This window comes from Saccopteryx leptura, chromosome 3, assembly GCF_036850995.1.
Source record: "Saccopteryx leptura isolate mSacLep1 chromosome 3, mSacLep1_pri_phased_curated, whole genome shotgun sequence".
Lineage (NCBI taxonomy): Eukaryota > Metazoa > Chordata > Mammalia > Chiroptera > Emballonuridae > Saccopteryx > Saccopteryx leptura.
Genome location: NC_089505.1, coordinates 190,226,967 through 190,250,541, shown reverse-complemented (window position 1 = coordinate 190,250,541; position 23,575 = coordinate 190,226,967). Strand labels below are relative to the sequence as shown.

Genomic DNA, 23,575 nt, shown 5'->3' with positions numbered 1-23,575 from the left:
CCCTCGAACTGAGTGACGTCACTTCTGGCGGCGGCGGCGGCGGCGGCATCATCCGTGTGCTGTTTACTGCTACTCGTGGCGTAAGTGTCCCCCCGTTTACCTCCGTCCGGCAGACCTCCTAGTGGCGTCCTCGACCCCCTGGCCAGCCCCCACGTCGCCCGCCTGCCGGACCGCGGGTTAGCGATTCTGGCCTGGTGTCCGCCCCTGGCCTGGTGTCCATCCCTGGCCCTTCCCCAGGCCACGTAGTCTCAACCCGGGTTTCCACTAGAGGTGAAGCGTAATGAAGGGATGGGACGCGGGGCCTTAGACCAACCTGTGTTTACTTTTCCGTCAGGGGTTCGGTCATGGGCAGGAATGGAATTTACAGTATTTCCTCTAAGACGATGCGTCTGTCATTTTGAGGTCTGAGACTGATTTCCTTAGCAGACACTGCATCGCCTTGCAGCTGTTTGCATGCTTCTTGTAAATAACCTCCAAATTTATTTAGCGTTTTAATGCTTAGTAATTTTGTCCTTAAAAAACATTTGGTCCCCAAAGCTTAGAACACTTTAAAATTTCTTATTTTAAGCGAATCTTAATCTTTCCTGTGACTGAATTGGCTCAGAGACGATCTTTTCTCCAAGAAAGATCTTGGCTCCCTGGAGCTCAGCCCTCCTGTGATCACTGAGCACATGAGAAATTACTAAATTCTGAGGATTATGTTCCTCTTTTGCACCGGCACTTGAAGTATTTGGGTCGGGCAATGCAGTACTTTTTTTTTGTGAAAATCATAACATCCATTATATTCTTAAAATACCAACTTAATTTGACCTTTTCCTGATGACGTGCCATCAGTGGTATGAAGGTTGTGAAAGAACCCAAGACCACTGAATTTTTGAATTCTGATGACAGATTTTAAGTTGTTATTCTGTCTCTAACTTTGTGGCATAACTTGTCCACCAGCTACGTTCCTGCCCCTCTTCTGTTTTGTAATTTAATACTGTTAAGCTTTATGGGTTTTGAATTTTGATAATGAACTTGGTTAGAATTGTGTTTAAAGGAAAACTAATCGGAGGAACTTGTGGCTTTTTACTTATAATTTTTTTTTTTCATTTTACAAAATGCTTATTTTAGAAAACACAACTGAGCAAGGGAAGAATTTAAAATCCTCTGGAATCCTACTACCTGAAGATAACTATAGTTAACTTTTCAGATATTAGTCTTATTTTTTTAATGCATAGTACTTATAAAACAAAAACAATCATTGTGTATACAGTTTGGTAAAGCCTTTTGCATGACACCTTGTCTGCCTATTTCACTCATTTTTTGTCTTTGAACATATCTTTTTTTTTTTTTTGTATTTAAGTTGGAAACGCAGAGGCAGTCAGACTCCCACATGCTTCCGACCGGGACCCACCCGGCATGCCCACCAGGGGGCAATGCTCTGCCCATCTGGGGCGTTGCTCTGCAGCAATCAGAGCCATTCTAGCACCTGAGGCAGAGGCCACAGAGCCATCCTCAGCGCCTGGGCCAACTTTGCTCCAATGGAGCCTTGGCTGCGGGAGGGGAAGAGAGAGACAGAGAGGAAGGAGAGGGGGAGGGGTGGAGAAGCAGATGGGTACTTCTCCTGTGTGCCCTGGCCGGGAATCGAACCCGGGACTCCTGCACGCCAGGCCGACACTCTACCACTGAGCCAACCGGCCAGGGCCTGAACATATCTTATGACTAGGTGCTCTCATAAGTAAAGTAAGATCCCTAGTGCATGAACTTCATGCCATCTATTTTAGCGGCTCGGAGGACTTTGGTTTCATTTCTTGGTTTTTGACCAAGTTGCAGGTGAGGTGGTGTTAGAGTTGTGTAAAAGGAAAGAGTTAATATTGAGTCCTGTGCAAGGGCAGACAGATTCACTGAAACACTGGAGAAAATCGTTGAAAAATTTTCCTTTTTTATTCTTTGTTTGTAAACTCACTTTTTTCTCTCCTCCTGCTCCCTCTCCAAGAGTGAAACATGACTGAGGATTCTCAAAGGAACTTTCGTTCAGTATATTATGAGAAAGTGGGGTTTCGTGGAGTGGAAGAAAAGAAATCATTGGAAATTCTCCTAAAAGATGACCGTTTGGGTGAGTTTTATAAATTAAATTAAGCCTGCTGGTTTTTGGTCATCTCAATTGTTCTGAAATAAATGTTACCTTAAGACATCCAGAAGTATTTTTTACCTGCTGAATTGTTTAATGGTGGATGACAGCAGAGTGGTATATATATTTTGGGAGAAATTATGGATTTTTCAAGTTTATATTTCGCTGAGACAAAAATCAGATGCTTTTGAAGGGCCTTCAAAGAAGGCAATATTTTTTTCTTGTCTTAGACCCATATATTTTCTTTTTTCAATTTTCATTGGTGTCTTCAGAGCTTCTGGGTAAATTTACAGTTTCTTGCTCTGACTTTCTCTTATGGAAATACTGAGACTGGATTGTGTATTGACAGTTCAGTTTCTTCCAGCTGGTAACAATAAGGTCTATTCTGTGGTTGACTAAAGTAAAACTGAACCATAGTTAGAAATAGCACTTTATATGCATACAGTATTTTTAAAGTTTCAAAGACATTTCCCACCTGAGCTTTGGTTCTTGTTAGATGATCATTGTTTTAAGTATGTTGTTATCATTTTCATTTGACAAGTAGTAGAGTTCAGGTTGAGGACAGTTGAGTGTACTTTATTAGAAAATGTGGGATTTGAGTGCTGACTCACTTGCTGTGTTAACGCAGTCAAGTCACTCATCTGCTTTTAGCTTCCATTTCTGTGCTTTAAAAGAATAGCCAATAAGCTTGCAAGGTGGATTAAATGAAATAAATTCTGTAAGTAGTAACTACTGTTAATATTATTGGAAATGTAGTAATATATGCAATGTATCTCCTATGCTGGGACACAATAATTGTTTTTAAAATAGCTATTTGGTGGAACCCTCGGACTAGAAATCAGACCAGATTTCCCTTTCTTAGATTTACTGTTTGGTAGATTTACTGTTTCTTACCCTTTAAGTCAGGGGTCGGGAACCTATGGCTTGCGAGCCAGATGTGGCTCTTTTGTTGGCTGCATCTGTCTCGCAGACAAATCTTTAATAAAAAAAATAATGTTAAAAATATAAAACATTCTCATGTATTACAATCCATTCATTTCCTATCACTCACATTCATGGTTGCGGGTGGCTGGAGCCAATCACAGCTGTCCTCCGGGACAACACCAGATTTTTATTGGATAATGTGTAACGTACATGGGTCATTGTATGGCTCTCATGGAATTACATTTTAAAATATGTGCCGTTCATGGCTCTCTCAGCCAAAAAGGTTCCCGACTCCTGCTTTAAGTTATAAACAACGAAATGCACTTTTATATATTGTGAACAGCATGAAAGCTTCTAACTATTGGGGTTTTTTCTTCTTCTAGATGTTGAGAAACTTCGTACTTTTAGTCAAAGGTTTCCCCTCCCGTCCATGTACCGTGCATTGGTATGGAAGGTGCTTCTAGGTATGCGACCAAAGAGTTGGAAATTTATCTTCAAAAATGCTCATTTCTCATTGCATCAGTCAGGAAAAGGAGGTCCTCACTGAATATTGGGTCTGATCTTAGGAGACTGAATTACTGCTCCGTATGATTGCCTTTCAGGAGGTGACTTCAGTGGCAAAACATAAAATGTTACTCTAAGACTGTCAGTTTATTAGTGGTAGAAGAGAAAGTAATGTAGTTTGTGAGACAAAGTGTGGCAAGAGCATTGCACTGGGAGAAAGAACTGGGCTAGGCTTTGCTGTGAACTGGGTAACCTTGACAAAGACCCTGCAAGGTCTCATTTTTTGCTAAATTAACTTTTAGGTTTTAGCGCTCAGTTTGTCCTGTGTGATTCCTAGCATAGAGGTATGCTGTGCGCTTCCTAATGAGTGTGATCAGAGTCACAACGGAATGGAAGTGTTTTTATTTCCTAGAGGTGCAGATGAATCCATTCCAGTGATTAGTGGTGGCTTAAGGAGAAGGGAAGAGGATCTTGCTCAGTTTCTGTGGAAGAAAAAGCATATTAGGTGCCACAAGTGACCTTTGTACTTTTAGCCAAAGTCCCCCCCAGCCCCTGTCATGGCTGAACCTGCTAACACATATGCTACCCTCCTTCCTTTAAAAAAAAAAGAAAGAAAATATTTAGAATAATCCTAGAATTTTCCTGTGGGTTAAGTACCAATTTCCCAGTTTTACAGATAGGTAAAGGACCATGAGGTTACATAACTTGCCTAAGGCCTTGTAGTCTATCAATAGCAGAGCTAGTCTTTGAGCTCAGGTTTGTAGAGCCCATTTGAAGGTAGTATAGACTATAGACCTCATCTTCTTTCTAAAATGCACTGTATTTTCAGGACTTGACAATTCTTAATCCTAAGTCTGACTACAAACCATTCCAGAAAGCACTGCATAATAGCTGTTCTGTTACGCATCTTGGCAGTTTTTGTACACTTGTATTCCTAGTAGGTCACTGAGCAGTTACAATCTAGAGAATGGGTGAAAGCTACTTTAGTGTTTTCCTGGGCATTAAAAAAAAAAAGCTTAGTGTTTCCAGTGGTCATGAAAATAAGGATGCTTTTTCTAAGTGGCACTGTGAATATTATCTATTTTTGCTGGAAAATACTGTGTCTTATTAATTGATAATACCAGTGGATTGATGAGAGAGGCACAGTTATACTTTGTGACATTCCCTGAGTGCCAAGGCTGCCTGGCTTATTCATCACCTGTATTGTCCCTAGTTGTCTTTATCAGGTAAGTCTTTGTTGTGTTGTTACTGCAGTAAAGGTATGGGAGATTTAGGGCTGCCACACTGGAAAAGACAGGATGACTCTTACTAGCATTGGTTGTTGATTACTCAGGGACCTTGTTCTGCCTACTTGTGATACCATTTTAATAAATATCAGGAAGAGACATTTTGGGGCTAGGTCTTAGAAAACACGTTTGATGTTTTAACTTGGAAACACATGCTGCCTCTAGTAGTATTATAAGGACTTAACTACAGGTATTTAATTTGTACTGTTTTAGTCTAAATTTGGAGGACATTATAGTGTGTTTCTTTGGCTTTTTTGGAAGCCTGCATAGTGCCCCATAACTAAGGTAAATAAAGATTTACATCAGGAAAAGAACATTTAAGCAAGTTTGGTTGTAACGTTAACAAAGCATCATGTTAGCTAGAGTCCTTAGAGCTTATCCAACTTTTGTCTCCCAGAGTGTTCTTTAGAAAGCTAGATCTGTGGTGCGAAGCAAAGAGTGACCCATAGTCAGGTGTACTAGCTGTCATTTACTCTACGTAAGTATGTGCCGTATACTTTTTTTTTTTTTTTTGTATTTTTCTGAAGCTGGAAATGGGGAGAGACAGTCAGACAGACTCCCGCATGCGCCCGACCGGGATCCATCCGGCATGCCCACCAGGGGCGATGCTCTGCCCACCAGGGGGCGATGCTCTGCCCCTCCGGGGCGTTGCTCTGCCAAGACCAGAGCCACTCTAGCGCCTGGGGCAGAGGCCAAGGAGTCATCCCCAGCGCCCGGGCCATCTTTGCTCCAATGGAGCCTTGGCTGCGGGAGGGGAAGAGAGAGACAGAGAGGAAGGAGGGGGGGGGGCGGTGGAGAAGCAAATGGGCGCTTCTCCTATGTGCCCTGGCCGGGAATCAAACCCGGGTCTCTCGCACGCCAGGCCGACGCTCTACCGCTCAGCCAACCGGCCAGGGCTGTGCCGTATACTTTTTAAGTGCTTTATGTATATACATTTTTTTATTCATCATAACAACTGTTTGAGAAAGGTACTATGATTCTCATTTTTCAGATAGAAAAGCCAAGGCATAGAGAGATCAAGTAAGTTGCTGATGGTCATCCGCCAGTTAACTGTAGAGCTAGACTTCAGACCCAGGTACTTGGACTCCAGTCTGTGCTGCTCTGCAGTTTGATTAAGTTTAATGAGGCTGCAATAAATAAAGTAGCATATTTTTCTTTATAGCAAAACTTAGAGCCTTGAAGATTCATTGTCACCATTTTCCAGATCTATTTGATCCTGTCACCCTTTTCTCATGAAAACTGTAGGAGCTAGTGTTCTGCAAAGAACATTTATCCCTCCCATTTTCCAGCCCTGACAGATGAGAAAACAAGGGCCCACACCGATGTTTGTGAGTACCGGTATTACCAGATCAGGGGCTGGGACCTTGGTGTGCTGAAGGCCTTTCCTGTGTGCTCTTTCCACTCTGGCTGATTTGGTTCCTTGTGAAACCTCACTTCCTGGCTTGCAGATGGCCACCTGTTTCTGTGTCTTCACATGGCAAAAAGTGAGAGAGCTCTGGTATCTCTTCCTTTTCTTATAAGAGCACCGGCCCTATTGAATTAGGGCCACACCCTTGTAACCTCATTTAACTTTACCTTCTCATAGGCCCTGTTTTCAAATATAGTCATGGTGGGGGTTAGGGCTCTAACATACGAATTTTGAGGGGACATAATTCAGTCCATACCATGGGCCAAGTAGGAAAACAACATGGGTTTCTAGGAGCTAAAGGTGGCCCTAGGTTGACAACCTTAATTGAATTAAATCATTATTATAATTGATACAGTTATTATCTTGAATTTAGGGCTTTATGATGCTGTTTCATTTCTCTTTTATAGCCGTGATAGTTGTCACCCAAATAACGATGGTATTTAAATTTTTTTTATAGTGAGAATTGCTAAAAGAAATCTGAATGGTAACTAAATATGTAATTGTGTGAGTTCTAGTTTAATTGTGATGGGCAGCTTCTCCCAGGGTTCTCTTTACAAGAGGAGGAATTTGGATTGATGCCTCAGTATTTTGCTCTTTTTTTCCCCTGGGTCTTTGTATAGGGATCCTGCCTCCACACCATGATTCCCATTCCCTGGTGATGTCATATCGCAAGGGGCAGTACTTGGATATCCTCCGTGCCCTGAGGGTCGTTCACTTTATCAGTGATACCACACCTCAGGTTGAACTCTACCTCCGCATGTATCAGCTGGAATCTGGAAAGTTGCCTCGAAGTCCCTCCTTCCCACTGGTTAGTGGTACTTTTGTTCAACACTTTACTCTAGATCAGGGGTCTCAAACTCAACTCAGCATGTGGGCCGCAGAGCAAGATCACAGCTGTTCCGCGGGCCGCACTAGGTCTACAAAAGGCAACTGTTACGCAACACTTTTCTCACTGCAGTTGAAAACAAAAAAAAATCAGTACAACAAGCACAATCGTACATGCGGTTTACTCAGTGTCATAAAACGACCAGAAACTGTAGTTCGCATCACAACTGCTGTTAACTAAGCTAATATCTAGCTAGGATGCTAGAGAAATGAAAAATACAAGTAGGCCCCTAGGCTTACTTAATTTTATCCAAAATATTTTGAACTTCGTGGATTAGTCTGCGGGCCGCACAAAATTGTTCGTCGGGCTGCATGCGGCCCGCGGGCCACGAGTTTGAGACCCCTGCTCTAGATGGTCCTATCTTGCCAGCCTTTGATTGCATCATGTTTTACCTTAGAAACTTTCAGTGGCTCCCCTTTGTCTATAGAATAAAAGCAACACATCTTTCCCTTACATACATGGCCCTGCATAGTCTGACCCCATGTACCTAATTTTTTTTAATACTATGTCTTGTTTTGAAGTAATTTCAAACTTACAAAAAAGTTGCAAGAATACTATCAAGAATTCCCATACACCCTTTACCCAGGTTACCCAAAAATACCTGGTCTATAGTTTTGAACATTTGCTTTGTCATTTTTTCTTTATATGTATACATATTTTTTCTAAACCATTTGAAAATAAGATGCAGACTTGATATCCCATTACTTATTCCTTCAGTATGTACTTTCTAAAGATAAGACCATTCCCCTTGGTGACCATACTACAATCATCAAAACCAAGAAGTTGGCATTGATACAGTATTAACATCTAATCTTCAGACTCCATTCACATTTGATCAGTTGTCCTAATAATGCCATTTATCAAAACAAACAAAGTTTTAGTTCAGAACTTATCAAACTCTCTTATCAAACTTTCACCCGCTAGTTTTATCATTTATTGATTTCAAAATTTTTTAGTGTCTTCACTATTCATTTAGACATAGAAAAAAGTTGTAAAAAAAATAGTGTAGTGTTCTCATATAACTTCATCTGTCATCCTCAAATGTTAAATGTATCTCACAAACTGTAGAATAAAAAAACCAGAAGATTAGCCTTGATACAATATTATGAACTCTGTGGACGTTGACATTTTGCTAATTGTTCCACTGATGTCCTTTTTCTGACCCTGGATCCAGTCTGGGATCACACTTTACATTTACTCCCATGAGTTCTTAGTCTTCTTTAATCTGGGACAGTTCCTCAGTCTTTGTACAAACTTTCATAATCTTGACATTTTTGAAGAGTACAGGGCAGTGTAGCATTTCTCAGTTTGGTTTTGTTCAATGTTTCCTTATGATTAAAATCTGGTTATGCATTTTTGGCAGAAGTACCACAGAAGTATGATACTTATTACTGTGGCTGCTGACTTTGATTGCTTGGTTAAGGTGGTGTCTGCCAGGTTTTTCCAATGTAAACCTACTACTTTTCCCCTTTGTAATTAATAAGTAATTTCTGGGTAGAAAGTTTCAGACTTTGTAAATATCCTTCTGCTAATGATTCTTGCCTGAAACAATTTTGCTGTGCTGATTGCCAAATAGTGATTTTCTAACTCTTTTATTTCCTCTGCATTTATTAGTTGGTATTGTTTTATAAGGAAAATTTTCCCTTCTCATTTGTTTATATCAGTGTGAATTTATGGGTTTCTTTTATTCAGTGGGTGATAATGCATTGCTGCCAGTATTTATTTTGGTATTTAAATTATGTCAGATTTTTTCATCAAGCTGAATTCTGTCTTTTTTGACAAGTTTCCATCATTTTGAGCATTTCCTTACTTTCTGGCATAAAAAGATGCTCCAGGGTCATATACTTTCCCTACCCCAGGCCTGGAATCTGCCTTGCCCCCACCAGTGGAGTGATATTTAGAAACCAATAATAGGGCACCTAGGTATTCTCATCATTGTTGGGGTATCATTTCTTCTAGGCCCTCTCAGCAGAAGGAGCCAGGAAACATGTTCATACGTACACATTCACATACGTATTCCCATACACCTGTGCATGTTTATGTATCTGTTTATCTCAATATATTGAAATCCTGAGTTCACAGTCATAGCTCCAAATACTATATATATGATCCAGTATCAGGCTCATTCTAGCCTTTACTTTTTCTGTATTGTAATTTCTTCTCTGACAGTTGCAATCTGAAGAGGCTCCCATTGCCCTCAGTACATAAACACTTCTTTGCATATTGCTCTGTAACCAGCACTCTGAGCCATCTCTTGACCCTGGCCTGCAAGCTGCATAGGCCTTGTAGTCCCTGGCCTCTCCTTGGCCCCACAGGCCCCAGCCTGCTTTTTAAACTTCATCTTTGCTAATCTCAATTCTAGTTACTTGTTTTACTTGTTTGTAGAGGAAAAAGATGGAGAAGAGGAAGAGTTCAGGTCTTGAGCTTTAGCCGTTTTAATGCAATTTGCAACTTATTCTGGGCACTTTAACGATGTTGGAGGGCTGAAATAGTGAATTGTTCAAAAGAGGGATTTGTGTGCAAGCTATGTTATATATGAAGTTTATTTTATTTCTGATTGCAGTCTGCCACTATAGAAGTGTGAGCTTTGAACTGATCCTTCTTTTTTTTTTTTTTTAAGATTTTATTTATTCATTTTAGAGAAGGGGGGAGAGAGAGAGAAAGAGAGAGAAACCTGATCCTTCTTTTTGAAGTTAATGGTATGGTTCCCATGAAGGCCCGCTGGTCACCCATTTTTTTAGAGTTTATCCAGAGAGTTTGGCCCTGAAAATAATTGGAACTCTTAACAAGCTTTTTAAAATTTTGCTTATCTTTGGCAAAGTGAAGTTGGTAGTACTACATGAGTTCTTATATATTAAGTCAGGGTAGATTATCTATTCAAGAATGATAGTTATAGCTGTCACCTCATCCCTGCTCAGCTTGTCCGTTCCGCAAGCCCAGACACCTTCGGTGCAGTCTCGGGCAGACGTGCCGTCAAAGTGTTTGTGTTGGGCTCTGCCGTGCCATGCCTGCCTGGTTACCAAGCCCCACCGCCTCATTTTTCTTACCCATTAAGAAGAATGTGTGACAGTGCTTGGCACTGGGCTGGAACGTGGTCAATCAAGGACATTAGTCCTCTTCCCTGATCACCCGGAGTGGCCAGGAGCAAGCAGTAGTGCGATGCCACATTCTGGAGCACCAGCCCCGTGCCTGGTACTAGATGGGAGTTCAGGAAAGGAGCTTCCCTCTTCCTCTTTCTTTTCTCTTCGTCTCTGACACATTAATATTTAGAAAAATGCATATTCTATGATTCTGTTATTTGACATTTTATAGAATATTACTAAGTTGAAAATAAACCTAAAGTGAAATAATTTTCTTAGAATGGGAATTTTGATTTAACTTAGGACATTTTAGGAGAGTAGAAAGATACTTTTTCGTTTCTTTTTTAACATTAAAATCCCTGAGCTGTTACATTCTAGTTGAAAATATATTTTTGTGTAAGATAATGGTGTTTGGAAACAAAATAGATTTTCAAGCAGATTCCACTTTTTATAAGATTTCTTAGTTGAAATTTCCTGGAGGGTTTACTTTTATGTTCTGATTATTGACACAAATATTGAGAAATGCCATTCTTCTGATTCCTGAAATTTGGATTCTAGGGACACTTTAAACTCTTTAGGAGCTTAAAAATAGAACAGAATTCTAAAGGTATGTATGAATACTTTGAGGTGAAGAAAATGCTTTCTTAGTCCTTTTGGAGTCATTAAATTTTTGAAAGTTACCATATTGGCAAATGTCTCCAATTATTACTTATGCTGTATATCACATTGTTTTGAGAGTAATTCTCTAACACCAGGAATATTTCTAGGTGGAGTCAGCACCTTGCTCTGCTTAGTGTTGATTCCTTTATGGATGGCCTTAATGTTAGACGTTGGAAACTTAGAGTGCTCAGCCTGAAACCTAGTATTCACAAAGAACAGTTCATTCAGATTTCTATGGTTACTCATTCTTACCTCCTCCTTGGTCTTCTCTGTAGTGATGAACTTTGTGCGTTTTGGTTCCACTTTGATTTATTAATGCAGCCTCTTCAAAATTTAGGGGGTAAAGTTTTATTTTTATCAAAGAAATACGTATTCCTCTCTTCTGCTGCTTCCCTCTTGAGATTTATTATTAATCTTCCAGGAACCAGAAGATGAAGTATTTCTTGCCATTGCTAAGGCCATGGAGGAGATGATGGAAGACAGTGTTGACTGCTACTGGCTCACCCGGTGCTTTGTGAATCAGTTAAACCGCAAGTACCGGGACTCCTTACGCCAGCTGGTGAGGGGCACTTTTCTGGCTGTTGATAGGGGAGTGGTGAGGGAGGCGGGTGATGATGAGCATGGTGAACAGTGGTGTTGGGAGTGATGCTACAATTAGGAGTAGACCCTTTGTAGTAGGAATAAGCAGATGTTTTCTGTAAAAGGCCAGGTAGTAAATATTCTCAGCATGGCAGGCCAGATGGTGTCTCTGCCCCTGTGTCTCTGCTACAGTCACTCAGCTCTGCTGTTGTCACACAAAAGCAGCCATCAATAATACATAAAGGAATGGCCGTGCCTGGAGTTGTCTGCTACAGGTCATAGTTTGCCCCCCCCCCCCCCCCCCAGTATCCCTTATGTTGATCTAGAATCCACGGGCTTTATCTAGACTTGTCCCTGTCTGTGAGCTAAGGTTTAGGTTTGCCTGCATATGATGGGAAGACCCCCCCCAAACAGAAACTTTATTGTTTTTTTCCTGTAACAGCAGTCTAGGGGCGAGGCAGCCCAGAGCTGGTGCCACGACATGGCGGTGTCAGTAGGGAACCAGTCCTGCCTGCACTAGCATTCTTAGTGTGACCCTTCCTCTGGGTGCATAAGAAAAATGGAGAGACAGCTGTGACATCTGTGCTCTCGGCAAGCAGGCGGGGTGAGGCAGAGACCCAGGACAGGAATAGAAGTGACAAGTCAGTCAAGCCTGTCCCGCTCTAACAGACTGTTTTCTTCATGTCAGTTCGTGGCAGGACCGTGTTCCCTGGCTGCCCGACTGGGAAATGTATATGTATTTAACTGGACACGTGTGCTCTCCTGTTAAAATAGGCTTCTGTTAGTGAGGAGGGTGAGGTGAGTGGGTCTGAGGGCAGCATTGTGCTCCGACTCGGGAGTCCAGAGAACTGAACGGCATTTCCTTCATCAGCATAAGCTGGTGTCCTTTCCGTTCTCTTTTCCAGTGTTTTTCCTGGCTTCTCTCATTTATGAAGGTGAAGCTCTCTTTTTCCTTAAATCATTGAGTTTTTTAATTTAAAAATTTTATTGAAAGCAGTCACTGTGATGTGGGTTGCAGGACCCAAGTGTTGGAGGCTCGAAGAACCTGAGGATCACTGCTCGATTATCGGACGGTTGGCTAGGCCCTTCAGCTTTGTAGAGCATGGCACAAGAGTGATTTTTAAATATTTAAGTTAAATAAAGCTTGATTCTTAAAATCTTGAAATTTAATTCATTTAGTTGATTTCAATTAAAATGGTTTAAGTGTAGCATTGAGCATTTGTAAATAAAATGTTGCCTTATTAAATCAGGATGTGCAAATGATTTCATAACTTAGTCTTTCTTATTTAATAATGGAGTAAATTTAGTAACATTTTGAAAGCTCAGGTTTAAAAAACTCATCCTTTATTTTTGATAACACAAGTAATAGATAAATACATTTTTTTTTTTAAGTGAGAGAAAGGGGGATAGATCCCCACATGTGCCCTGATCGGGATCCACCCAGCAACCCCCGTTGGGGCTGATGCTTGAATCACCCGAGTTATACTCAGTGCCTGAGGCCAACACTCAGACCAGCCGAGCTATTCTTAGCTCTCAGGGCTGATGCTGGAACTAATCGAGCCACTGGCTGCAGGAGAGAGGAGGAGAAGGGGAGAAAAAAGGGAAAGAGAAGCAGATGCAGATGGTTGTTCCTCTTGTGTGCCCTGACCGGGGATCCAGGACATCTGCATGCTGGGCTGAACCTCTATCCACTGAGCTAACAGCTGATAAATACATTCTGAAGGAGTCCAACAATCCAAATGAATCCAGTGTTCCCATAGATCTGTAATAGTGTCTCCCCATCCCCTACTTTCTAAGAAGTAAACATAGTCATCAACTTGATATGTTCTAGACTACATTAGGATGGATGGATGTGTATGTGGATGCATATACACACATAATGATGTATATACTTTTTACGAATGTAAATAGTATTAAAAACAAATATTAACACACGGTTCATATGGCCCCACAGTTTATTTTTAACTTAATATCTTGGAGGCTTTCCAAGTTAGTACGAATAGATCAGTAGTTTTTAGCCCTGAATTCCTGTTAGTACCCTCTGGGAGCTTTTGCATTTTTTAATTTTAATTTTAATTTTTAAAAATTTATTTATTGATTTTAGAGAAGAGAGACAGAGAGAAGGGGGGGGGGGGAGCAGGAAGCATCAACTTCCATATGTGCCTTGACCAGGTAAGCCTAGGGATTTGAACCGGCAACCTCAGCGTTCCAGGTCAATGCTTTATCCACTGTGCCACCACAGGCCAGGCTCCCTCTGGGAGCTTTTGAAAATACCAGTGCCTTTCTTCTACCCAGCCCAAATAAGCCAGAATCTCTGGAGCAGGGGCCCCAGAATTCTAATTTTTTAAAAGCGCTAGGTGATTCTGAAGTGTGGTTCAGGCTGAGAATTACTCATTTAGAACCACATTTATTTATTTATTTATTTATTTATTTATTTATTTATTTATTATTTTTTTTTTTCAGAGACAGAGAGAGAGTCAGAGAGAGGGACAGATAGGGTCAGACAGACAGGAACGGAGAGAGATGAGAAGCATCAATCAACAGTTTTTCATTGTGACACCTTAGTTGTTCATTGATTACTTTCTCATATATGCCTTGACCATGGGCCTTCAACAGACTGAGTAACCCCTTGCTCAAGCCAGTGACCTTGGGCTCAAGCTGGTGAGCTTTGCTCAAACCAGATCTGAGCCTGTGCTCAAGCTGGTAACCTTGGGATCTTGAACCTGGGTCCTCCACATCCCAGTCCAACGCTCTATCCACTGCGCCACTGCCTGGTCAGGCAACCACCTTTATTTTTTTTTAAATTTGCTCATAGTGTTTCTTGTTTGCCATAATTGAACATGATAGGTCCATACTGACCCTCAGCATGCCCTTGTGCATGTGTCTTCGTGTATGTGTGTGAGTGTTTTCTCCAGAATGGGTGCCTGTAGGGGAATGCTGACTTGAAGGAGAGATGTATTTAAATTTTAACTGCTAGGTTGCCCACCCAAAAGCTCTGCCAATTTTGCTTCCTCCAAGAGGTTATGAGATTTCCTGGTTTCCACTCCATTGCCAATATTTGGTAGTGTCATGTTTTTACATTTTTGTTAATCTGCTAGTGAAATTATCCCATTTTTTACATATCCTCATTTTTTAGTGAAGTTGAGCAGCTTTGAATGTTTATTGGTCATTTATATTTGTTCCCCTTTCTATTTTGTTTGCTTCCTTATTTATTTGTAAGCTGTCAATAAGTGGATATTTATCCTTAAATATGTTGAACATATTTTATCCATGTCTGTTGTACAAAGAATGTAAGTTTTGATACAGTTGGATTTGTCAAATATTTTTTTATATACTATTTAGAAAGTTCTTTCTAACCCCAGAGTTAAAAACCAGTTGTTGTTGTTTTAGTTGCCATCAATGAGAATTTACTTGTTTTAGAAAATATCCAAATTCTGACATTGTCCAGAAAAATTTAACACATTTATTTATAATTGTTATATAAAGTTGAACTGTTGAAACTTGTTCACTGAAGCATTTAACTTGTATTAATGATTAATGTTCCAGCATTTATATTTTAAAAAATTCACACACAAATGAAAATGAAGAAACTGCCAGTACCTGATTTCTGTCCCTGTTTTCCACTTGCATTCAAATACTTAGGTGCCTTTTGACCCCATGGCAGTTTCCATACAGCTATCAAAACGTATACATTTATATCAATATTTATCCTCTTTCTTAGACTTAGCACATGATATATATTTTTTTTCATCCTATTGTTGCCTGATTATCATGCCATAATGGTATAGATATTCCTTTTTCTTTTTCATGGCTGCATACTACTCCATTATGCATATTTACACTCTTCAACTGGTCCTTTATTGTTGGCCATTTGGGATATTTCCTGTCCTTTGCTATGATACAGTGTAACAGATAATAGTTTTGTGTTTACATCTTTCTATGTATTTGCCAGTAGATTTTTGGGAAAGATTCCCTAGAAATGGATTGACTGGATCAAAGGGTAATGCATGTGTTAACTTTGCTAGAAATATCCCATGTTCCTCTTCGTAAATCTTATACTCTTTTGCATCCCCAAGACTAGTAGATGAGAACACTAGTTTCCCCACAGCCTTGCCAAAGTGGTGTGTCATTTTTGCCAGTCTGATAGGCGAGAAACGATGCCTCTGTAGTTTTAGGTTGCATTTCTTTTATTATAGGTAACATTGAACATCTTTTCATATGGGTAAGAGCCATTTGCATTTTTTTTTAGAGTATATGGCTTTTTTCTTCTCTATTTTTAGAGGTTCTCTTTATTTAGGGTATTTACCTTTTTTTTTTTTTTTTCTTTTTTTTTTAAAGCTGGAAACGGGGAGAGACAGTCAGACAGACTCCCGCATGCGCCGGACCAGGACCCACCCGGCACGCCCACCAGGGGCGAAGCTCTGCCCACCAGGGGGCGATGCTCCGCCCCTCCGGGGCGTCGCTCCGCCGCGACCAGAGCCACTGTAGCGCCTGGGGCAGAGGCCAAGGAGCCACCCCCAGCGCCCGGGCCATCTTTGCTCCAATGGAGCCCCGGCTGCGGGAGGGGAAGAGAGAGATAGAGAGGAAGGAGGGGGGGGGGGGGATGGAGAAGCAAATGGGCGCTTCTCCTATGTGCCCTGGCCGGGAATCGAACCCGGGTCCCCCACACGCCAGGTCGATGCTCTACCGCTGAGCCAACCGGCCAGGGCCTAGGGTATTTACCTTTTAAGGTTATTTGTTAATCTGGGAACATGTCCATATTATGTTGAGTGCAAAAAACAAAATACTAAGTTGTATATTCAATATGAGTCCAATTGATAAAAGGAAAGTGTGTATATAATCTATGCAGCAAGACAGATGAATGCTGTACAACGTAAATATTATCACCAGTTATCTTTGGAGAGTGTGATTATAGGTGATCTTTATATACTTCTTTTATTTTGTTCTTTCCTGTATTTTCAAGATTTCTTGTACAAGCATATTCTAAATCAGGAAAAACAAACTTTGGAAGAATATAAGGCTAGCTAAAAGATATACATTGAATGATTATTATGATGTTGATTAATACATGTCTAAATTTCATTTAACTCACAGTATTCATTCATTAGTTACCTATTGAGTACTTACTATGCCAAGTAATGTTCTAGGTACTGGAGAACTAGCAGTGAACAAAACACACAGCCCCTGCCCTCACTGAGCTTACAGTCTGATAAAGGAAAAGGACAATAAATATTTTTAAATCTTCACCCATCTAAATTTTGTTATTTGCACTGCCTTTTGGATGAAATTTTCTTTGTTGTGAGACATAATATACAAGTGTGTGTGTGTGTTCATCTGTGTCACTTTATGGCAAAAGCATACATATTTATCACTGGCAGAACTGATCAGAATTCTAGAATAGAGTTTCAGAGGTGAAAAGCCAGAACAGGAGCCCTTTGACAATTGGTCTTTAGAGAAAAACTCCTGGTTTGGGGAGTTGTATGTGGTGTTCTGGAGAAGCTATTGGAAGCATTAAGTGGTAGAGGTAAGTTGGATAAACAGAAAAAGTAAGAGATTCTCTGGAAATGAGAGGGAAAAGTGGACCAGATACTAACATGTGGGCCCTCTTTGTCTGGCTGACCCTGTGTTTTCCTGGCCCAGCTCACAGGTCACATCTCAGGGAAACTTTCTGGCTTCTAAAGACAGGGTGAGGATTCCCTGTGGCTGTGCCCAGCATCCTGTGCTTATCCCAACCATAGCTTTATTACAGTGTCACCTAGTTTCCTCTTTCCTGGGCTCTCTCAACCAGCTTTAAGCTCCTTGAAGGCAGGGACTTGACCTTATTTGGTCGTCTATTTCCTGTACATAGCACAGTGTGTGGCTATAATGGCCACTGATATTTTGAATCACCTCTTTGGCAGAAGTGTAGAGATGCATGTATTTAGTAAAATAAATATTTGCATGTACTTAAATGATAAACAGTCTTGTGCTCTTCTGGATAGGGAGTACAGATACTAGGTTTTTAGTTTTTTTAATTGATTTGAGATAGGATGGGGGAGAAAGGGAGGAGAGAGATGAGAAGCATCAGTTCGTAGTTGCGTCACTTTAGTTGTTCTTTGACTGCTTCTCATGTGCCTTGATGGGGGGCCTTAAGCCAGCAACCTTGGGATCATGTCGTGATCCCACACTTAAGCCAGCAGCCCCACGCTCAAGCCGGCAACCTCAGGGATTTGAGCCGGGAATTTCAGCGACCCAGGTCAACACTGTCCACTCTGCCACCATCAGTCAGCTTTAGTGTTTAACCCTTTGGTCCATTCTTAGCCAGCTGACTCTAAAGAGAGTAGTGTGATCAAGGTGTATTGGGCCTGGTCTGGGGAGCTGCTTTTGTTAGTCTCCCAGTTGGCTGCTGCTTAACCTTATGTGGGAGAGGCTACCAGGTAGAATCCAGGTATACTCTGTTCCCTCCGTGTTATTCCTCTAACTACTGAGAATTCTTGTGCACATTTTGTTGGGGACAGAGCACTTCTGGACATCCCTGTTAGATGAACCTACTTGGCATTGCGCACAGTAGTGCTCAGGGTGGGTCAGTGTATGTGTGGTCAGTGGCTGAGGGGCCCTTTCTAGCTCCAGCTCTCTTGTCTTATTTTTCCTAGTTCTCCCACTTTAGTCCCATTCTGTTTCTCTGGTCTTCTCCTTCTCCCATTTTCCCCCCTTTCCCCCCCTTCTCCCCTTTCTCCCCCTTTCCCCCCTTTCTCCCCCTTTCCCCTCTTTCTCTGTATATATAATCTTCTGCTCTAGAGCAGCCAGGAAGATCAAGGGCCTTTCTAAGTTCCCCAGAACAATTGAATTTTGCTTTTGGACTTTTGCCTTAGGCTGTTGAATCTGGTTAATACAGTTAACATTAGGGTGACCAAATGTTACGTTTGTCTGGGACTGTCCCAGGAAACCCCTTAGTCCCAGATGGTTGGTTGCCCTGGCTGTGCTGACTTGGGAAACTGCTGCATCACCAGTGACTTGGATGATTCTGAAATTTTGTTTTCTAGTACTTCCTTGCATTCATCATGTACATTTTTTCATCATAGGTTGTAAGATTAGGTAATGTTATGTCACAGGAAGTGAATAATCTTTCTTGTTTTATCATTAGCCAAGGGCTTTTGAGCAGTACTTGCTTCTGGAAGATAGCAGGCTGCTGAGTCACCTGAAGATGTGTTCTGCAGTATCCAAACTTCCTTATGGTCTCTGGTTCAAGAAGTGCTTTGCAGGGTGCTTGCCTGAATCCAGTTTACAGAGGCAAGTATTTCTTTCAAAGATGTACTGAAGGCTTGGAGTTTGAGAAGAATCCTGGTTTTTCATATGATCATTCCTCAGAATATAAATTTGCTTTAGAACAACATAGTAATTTAAAGCTAACTTCTCTAGCAGCTAACATAACAACACATGGTTCTGTTTGTTGTATATACGATTAGAATATTAATATTTAATAATGACAAAGATTAAAATTACAAATATTAGAATATACAATTGTAAACATCAAGGGCCCTCAACGTTTTAGATGCTGTAAATATTTACATTTGAAAGAGTCTCCAGGAGCTGATACAAGCCCAGCCTTTTTCAGAAATGTAGATCCTGATCTAGAGGAAATCTTGGTAGTTTTTAGTTTCATTATGACATCTTTCAAGTAGCTGAAGGCAGTCAAAAAGATTTGAGGCTCAAACGTAATCTAATGAAAGCATTAGTTTCAGACATATGTTGTGGGTGTTTGGAGACTTGGCCCTTCCCCACCAAGGAGTGAGGGTAGAGCTGTGAAGAGAGGCAGTACACAGAGAACATCACAGGACAACAGATAATAAGCATGCAGAGTGTGATACCAACTTTAAGAATTATAGGAATTATCAGAATAATTATGTTTGTGTGCTTGCAGATCAATAACTAGCTCCTTAAGCCCATGGAGAAGTTGAAGGAATTTAAACCACTGGGAAATGGGATTGAATTTATCTCATTTCTTATGCTGCTTTTGTTTTTCCTTAGCATGTTATGATTATATTAGCATTATAAAATATTAGTAAAATCTAAACTTTGGTTTAGGACTTTCCTTCTCGAAACTGTCTGTCTGAAACAGAAAATGAGCATTTGGTAGATTTTAAGCAGAGCAAGTACTTTTCAGCAATCATTCTTTTTTTCCATCCAGTGCTGATTGTGTCTAAAATAGATTTCAAATGGCTGATTTGTTGTTTTTAAATGATTATTTCATTATAGCTCTTCTGATGTGATTTAATTTTGTAATTTGAGATGACTAGGTAAACAAATTTTAATCTCACATAATTTGATTATTTCTTCATTTTTGTAGGGTTTGGGATAAAGTTATAAGTGGATCCTGTAAGATCCTGGTATTTGTAGCAGTGGAAATTTTACTAACCTTCAAAATAAAAGTGATGGCACTGAACAATTCAGAGAAGATAACCAAGTTTCTGGAAAATGTAAGTGTGCTTTATTTGATTCGATTATGAATCTGGAAAGGAAGTCAGCTTACTAGCAAGTCAGGTTTTCCTGCTGCATTAAATTACTTCAGAGAAATGACATATTTTTACATTATAAGAAACAGATTTTCCCTTGAAAACGTTCAGATTATAATTGATAAGGGGATTATAGTTTACATCCTCTAATTGGGGGATGATGGTCTGAGCAGTGAGATTGTCATCGTGACTGTGCACTCAGGACCAGAGTCTTGTGCCCTTAAGGGACTACTAAGAGCCTTATCAAGAAAAGGGTGAGCTCTGTCACTTTAGGATGAGTAATCCTTGTTAATGGAAGAGGACTCTAGTGTTCGGGGGACTTTGTAAGCCCTTTCATTCTTGCTAGCATCACTGTTGGAACCCCAGTTGGGTTTGCTAATGTGCTTACGTATAAACTTGTGCATGTTGGGAAATGAGTCAGCTTTTCCCTCTCTGGGTGTCTTAGAATACCCTTAACCAGGTAAGAGGAAGATGTGAAGAGACTTATGCCTGAGAAATTTCACTGGATCCAAAAGCTATTCTTTTTTTTTTTCTTTTCAGTCGATATTAACATTTGAACAGGCAGGGTAAATAATAATAATAAGTACTAAGTGAATATGTGTTGAATAATCATTATAATAATTAGTGGCTAACAGTGCCAGGACTTATGTTAAGTGTTTCTCATGGGTTAGCTCATGGAATCCTGTGACAGCCCTATGCAGTGGGGTCCATTTGCACATTTTTGAGATGGGATTTGAACCCAGGTAGCTTAGGCAACCTGCCCAGGGCCACACAGTGTAGTGGGCAGTGCAGGATTTGAACCTAGGCAGCTGACATCAGAGCTCCATAGTGTGTCCTCGGGGGTCATGTGAAACAGAGGTCCAGGCAGCAGCCTCTTGTGCCATCACTTTCTGAAAAACAGCGAGAATGCCCTTGGAAATATGCCACTGTGAATGAGGGAGACTGATGTTATAAACGCTGCGGTTTCAGGGACACTGGTTTGCTTGTTCACAGATTCCCCAGGACAGCTCAGATGCGATTGTGAGCAAGGCCATCGACTTATGGCACAAACACTGTGGGACCCCGGTGCATTCCGCCTGAACACTGGACACTGCCAGGCCCGTGTGGAACCTGAAGCACTAAAGTGATTGAAAACAGAGTTCTTGCTTTGGTTGTCAAAGTGTCATTTCTTTTCCAGTATAATTACTTAATTAAGGCCCCCCCCCCCCCCCCCCCCGCCAATATTGCCATGTTGCGAAGCAGCATCCTTTAGTTACGCAGAAGTACAAAGTTCCACTCTGAGTGCAGCTGAAAGGGTTGTTGGAGTTTCTAAAGCTGTTCAGTCAGGTGGGTAGACGCTTTAATGAGCAGTCCATAACCACACCCTGCACTTCTCTAATTAGCACCAACTTAGTGACTTTGTAAGGTCTATTTCTGGAGTAAAGAATAACTTCCTTTTGTTGACAACTTGGACTCAGCTTTTATTGATGCAATTCTTGTTTAAATCTAAGCTAATTGCTTTTGAGGCTTTGTTTTGCTAAATTTAAATAAAGAATTTACATTATTTTCTGTTTGTGCCATTTGGAATAAAACAGATGTTGAACAAAATATGTCTAAATTTACTTATCAGGAGAGAGAATATTTGTTGACATGCTGGAGTCATGCTTTTTCTTGGTGGGTCATTAAGTGTTGGGTATACTTCAAGGAGCAGTCTGTCACCCAGAATAGGAGTGGGAGAAATGGCGGGTGAAGTTTAATAGCTAGTGCCCCCGGCCGTATTGTGCCTCATAGTGGTAACTGGGCAGTGACAGGCTTTGAGGCTAGTGAGTGAGATGCGGCCCTTTAAGACTGATTCAGCTGTCAGACTTCCAGGGACCTGAGTGGTGAGCTGGATTCTCCACCCCACCCCACCCCCAAAAGAGGAGGGAGATCATAAAATTAGGGAGTTATAAATCGGAGAATGCAGTCCCTCCCTAATGTGTGAAATAACTTGAGAATGAGTTCAGAGCAAGCTGAGTTCACTAGCCTATACTTCTGTAGAGCAGTCTATCTAAGGGTATTGACGTTTTTAAAACAGCAACAAAGAAATACACTCAGAAGAAAACCTCAAGTCAAATAGCTGCCACCTGACCAGGTGCTGGCACAGTGGGTAGAGTGTTGGACTAGGATGCAGAGGACCCAGGTTCAAAGCCCAAAGTTCACTGGCTTGAGCATGGGCTCACCAGCTTGAGCGTGGCATCGCTGGCTTTAGTGTGGGATCATAGACATGACCCCGTGGTTGGTGGCTTGAGCACAAGGTCGCTGGCTTGAGCAAGGGGTCACTTGCTCTGCTCTAGCCCCACGGTCAAGGCACATGAAAAATCAATCAATGAACAACTAAGGAGCCGCAAGAAGAATTGATGCCTCTCATCTCTCTCCTTTTCTGTCTCTATCTGTCCCTCTCTCTGTCACACACACACACACACAAAAGGCAAACAGATGCCTACAGTGAATACTTCACATTTATTAATTGATTGCCTCTGTCCCTGAAGAACTTTCAGTCCAGTTGGGGCGGCTGTGAGAAAAAAGCAAAGGGAGGAATTCCTGCTCTGGTCGTCTGTCCTGCGGTGATCCTGAGGGATATATGGAGTTCAAAGAGAAGTCATAAGACAATAATTTTATATATTTTATGAGCCACATATCATTTGTATAACTAGTAAAATAGAAATTAGAAGGTCAAGGGATATTAGTGAATATTCCAAAAAAGGAAGAAAAAAATTAGTGATCTCTCATCAAGGGGATAATTTCAAGGTATGCGCTCCTGCTTACACTGAAATGCTGGTAGAAGACTGGTCTGTTCAGGAGAGGTGGAGGTGGGGAGATGGGAGCCTTGGGGTTGGGGAGGACGCTTCAGGGGCTGCAGTATTCATCTGCACAATTGAGGGGAGGTCCAAGCAACCCGGAATGGAAAGCTTGACTGCTGAGGAATTGGAAAGTAAGGACAATATTCTGCAAATGTACTCTGTCAAACCTTTGGTAAAGCATTTCTGGCTATAGGGTGTGGGGGTGAGAATTATTTTCTAAGTGAGTCAATCTGAAACTATCAAGAGTTTTCTGAGAAAACTAAAGAGCTTCATCTCAGTAGAAGGGTTTTTTAAGGCACTGGGTGGATCTAATTTTATTTTAATGTCCACATTTTTTTCTGCTAAGAACTAAGTATTTTGAAAACACTAATGTTCGCTATCTTTAGTGAGAAGCACAGCTCCCCCAATTTCTCTATTCAAAACATTTTGTCAGGATACTGCAGGATTCCTCCTCTATGTTAAGCCCAGGGCTTCTATTGTAGCCAAACTGTTGTGGACTTCTCCTTCCCTTGGAAAACTGGGATTTGGCACTACTCAATTGAGTTTCTGCAGTATTTTCTCAAAGCCAGGTGAGAAGCTCTGATTCTGCTCTGCTAGGAGGTTTTGAGGGCAAGGAAGGGGTGTGTGTGTGTGTGGTTTTTGCTCAATGACAGAGGGAATTGGCAAATTGTGTGTACAGAGGCTTGTGTATGTTTGAGGATACTTTCGGAAATGAGGTCAGGGTTTGTTGGAATGAAGTGGGGTTTATTTGTTGTTTTTTGTTGATGGAAAGTTCCTAAAAATCACACTCGAGTCACATGATGTGTGGAAAGCACTTTGAA

General features: G+C 41.1%; 1 protein-coding gene across 4 annotated transcripts; it reads left to right on the top strand.

Moving 5' to 3' along the window:
* The first annotated feature begins 3 nt into the window (after positions 1-3).
* Positions 4-21,503, top strand: TBC1D7 (TBC1 domain family member 7). 4 transcript variants are annotated; one of them, XM_066377076.1, is made up of 9 exons: positions 4-80; positions 1,979-2,098; positions 3,421-3,501; positions 6,117-6,155; positions 6,856-7,043; positions 11,283-11,420; positions 18,564-18,709; positions 19,767-19,896; positions 20,926-21,503. In XM_066377076.1, exons 2-9 carry the CDS (start codon positions 1,987-1,989, stop codon positions 21,010-21,012), a joined length of 921 nt encoding a protein of 306 aa, XP_066233173.1. In that variant the 5' UTR covers positions 4-80; positions 1,979-1,986; the 3' UTR covers positions 21,013-21,503. The 4 variants fall into 4 exon arrangements, with proteins under 4 accessions (XP_066233173.1, XP_066233176.1, XP_066233175.1 ...); XM_066377077.1 differs by lacking the exon at positions 4-80 and adding an exon at positions 246-270; XM_066377078.1 differs by lacking the exon at positions 6,117-6,155 and having other exon boundaries at positions 7-80.
* The last annotated feature ends 2,072 nt before the right edge of the window (positions 21,504-23,575 follow it).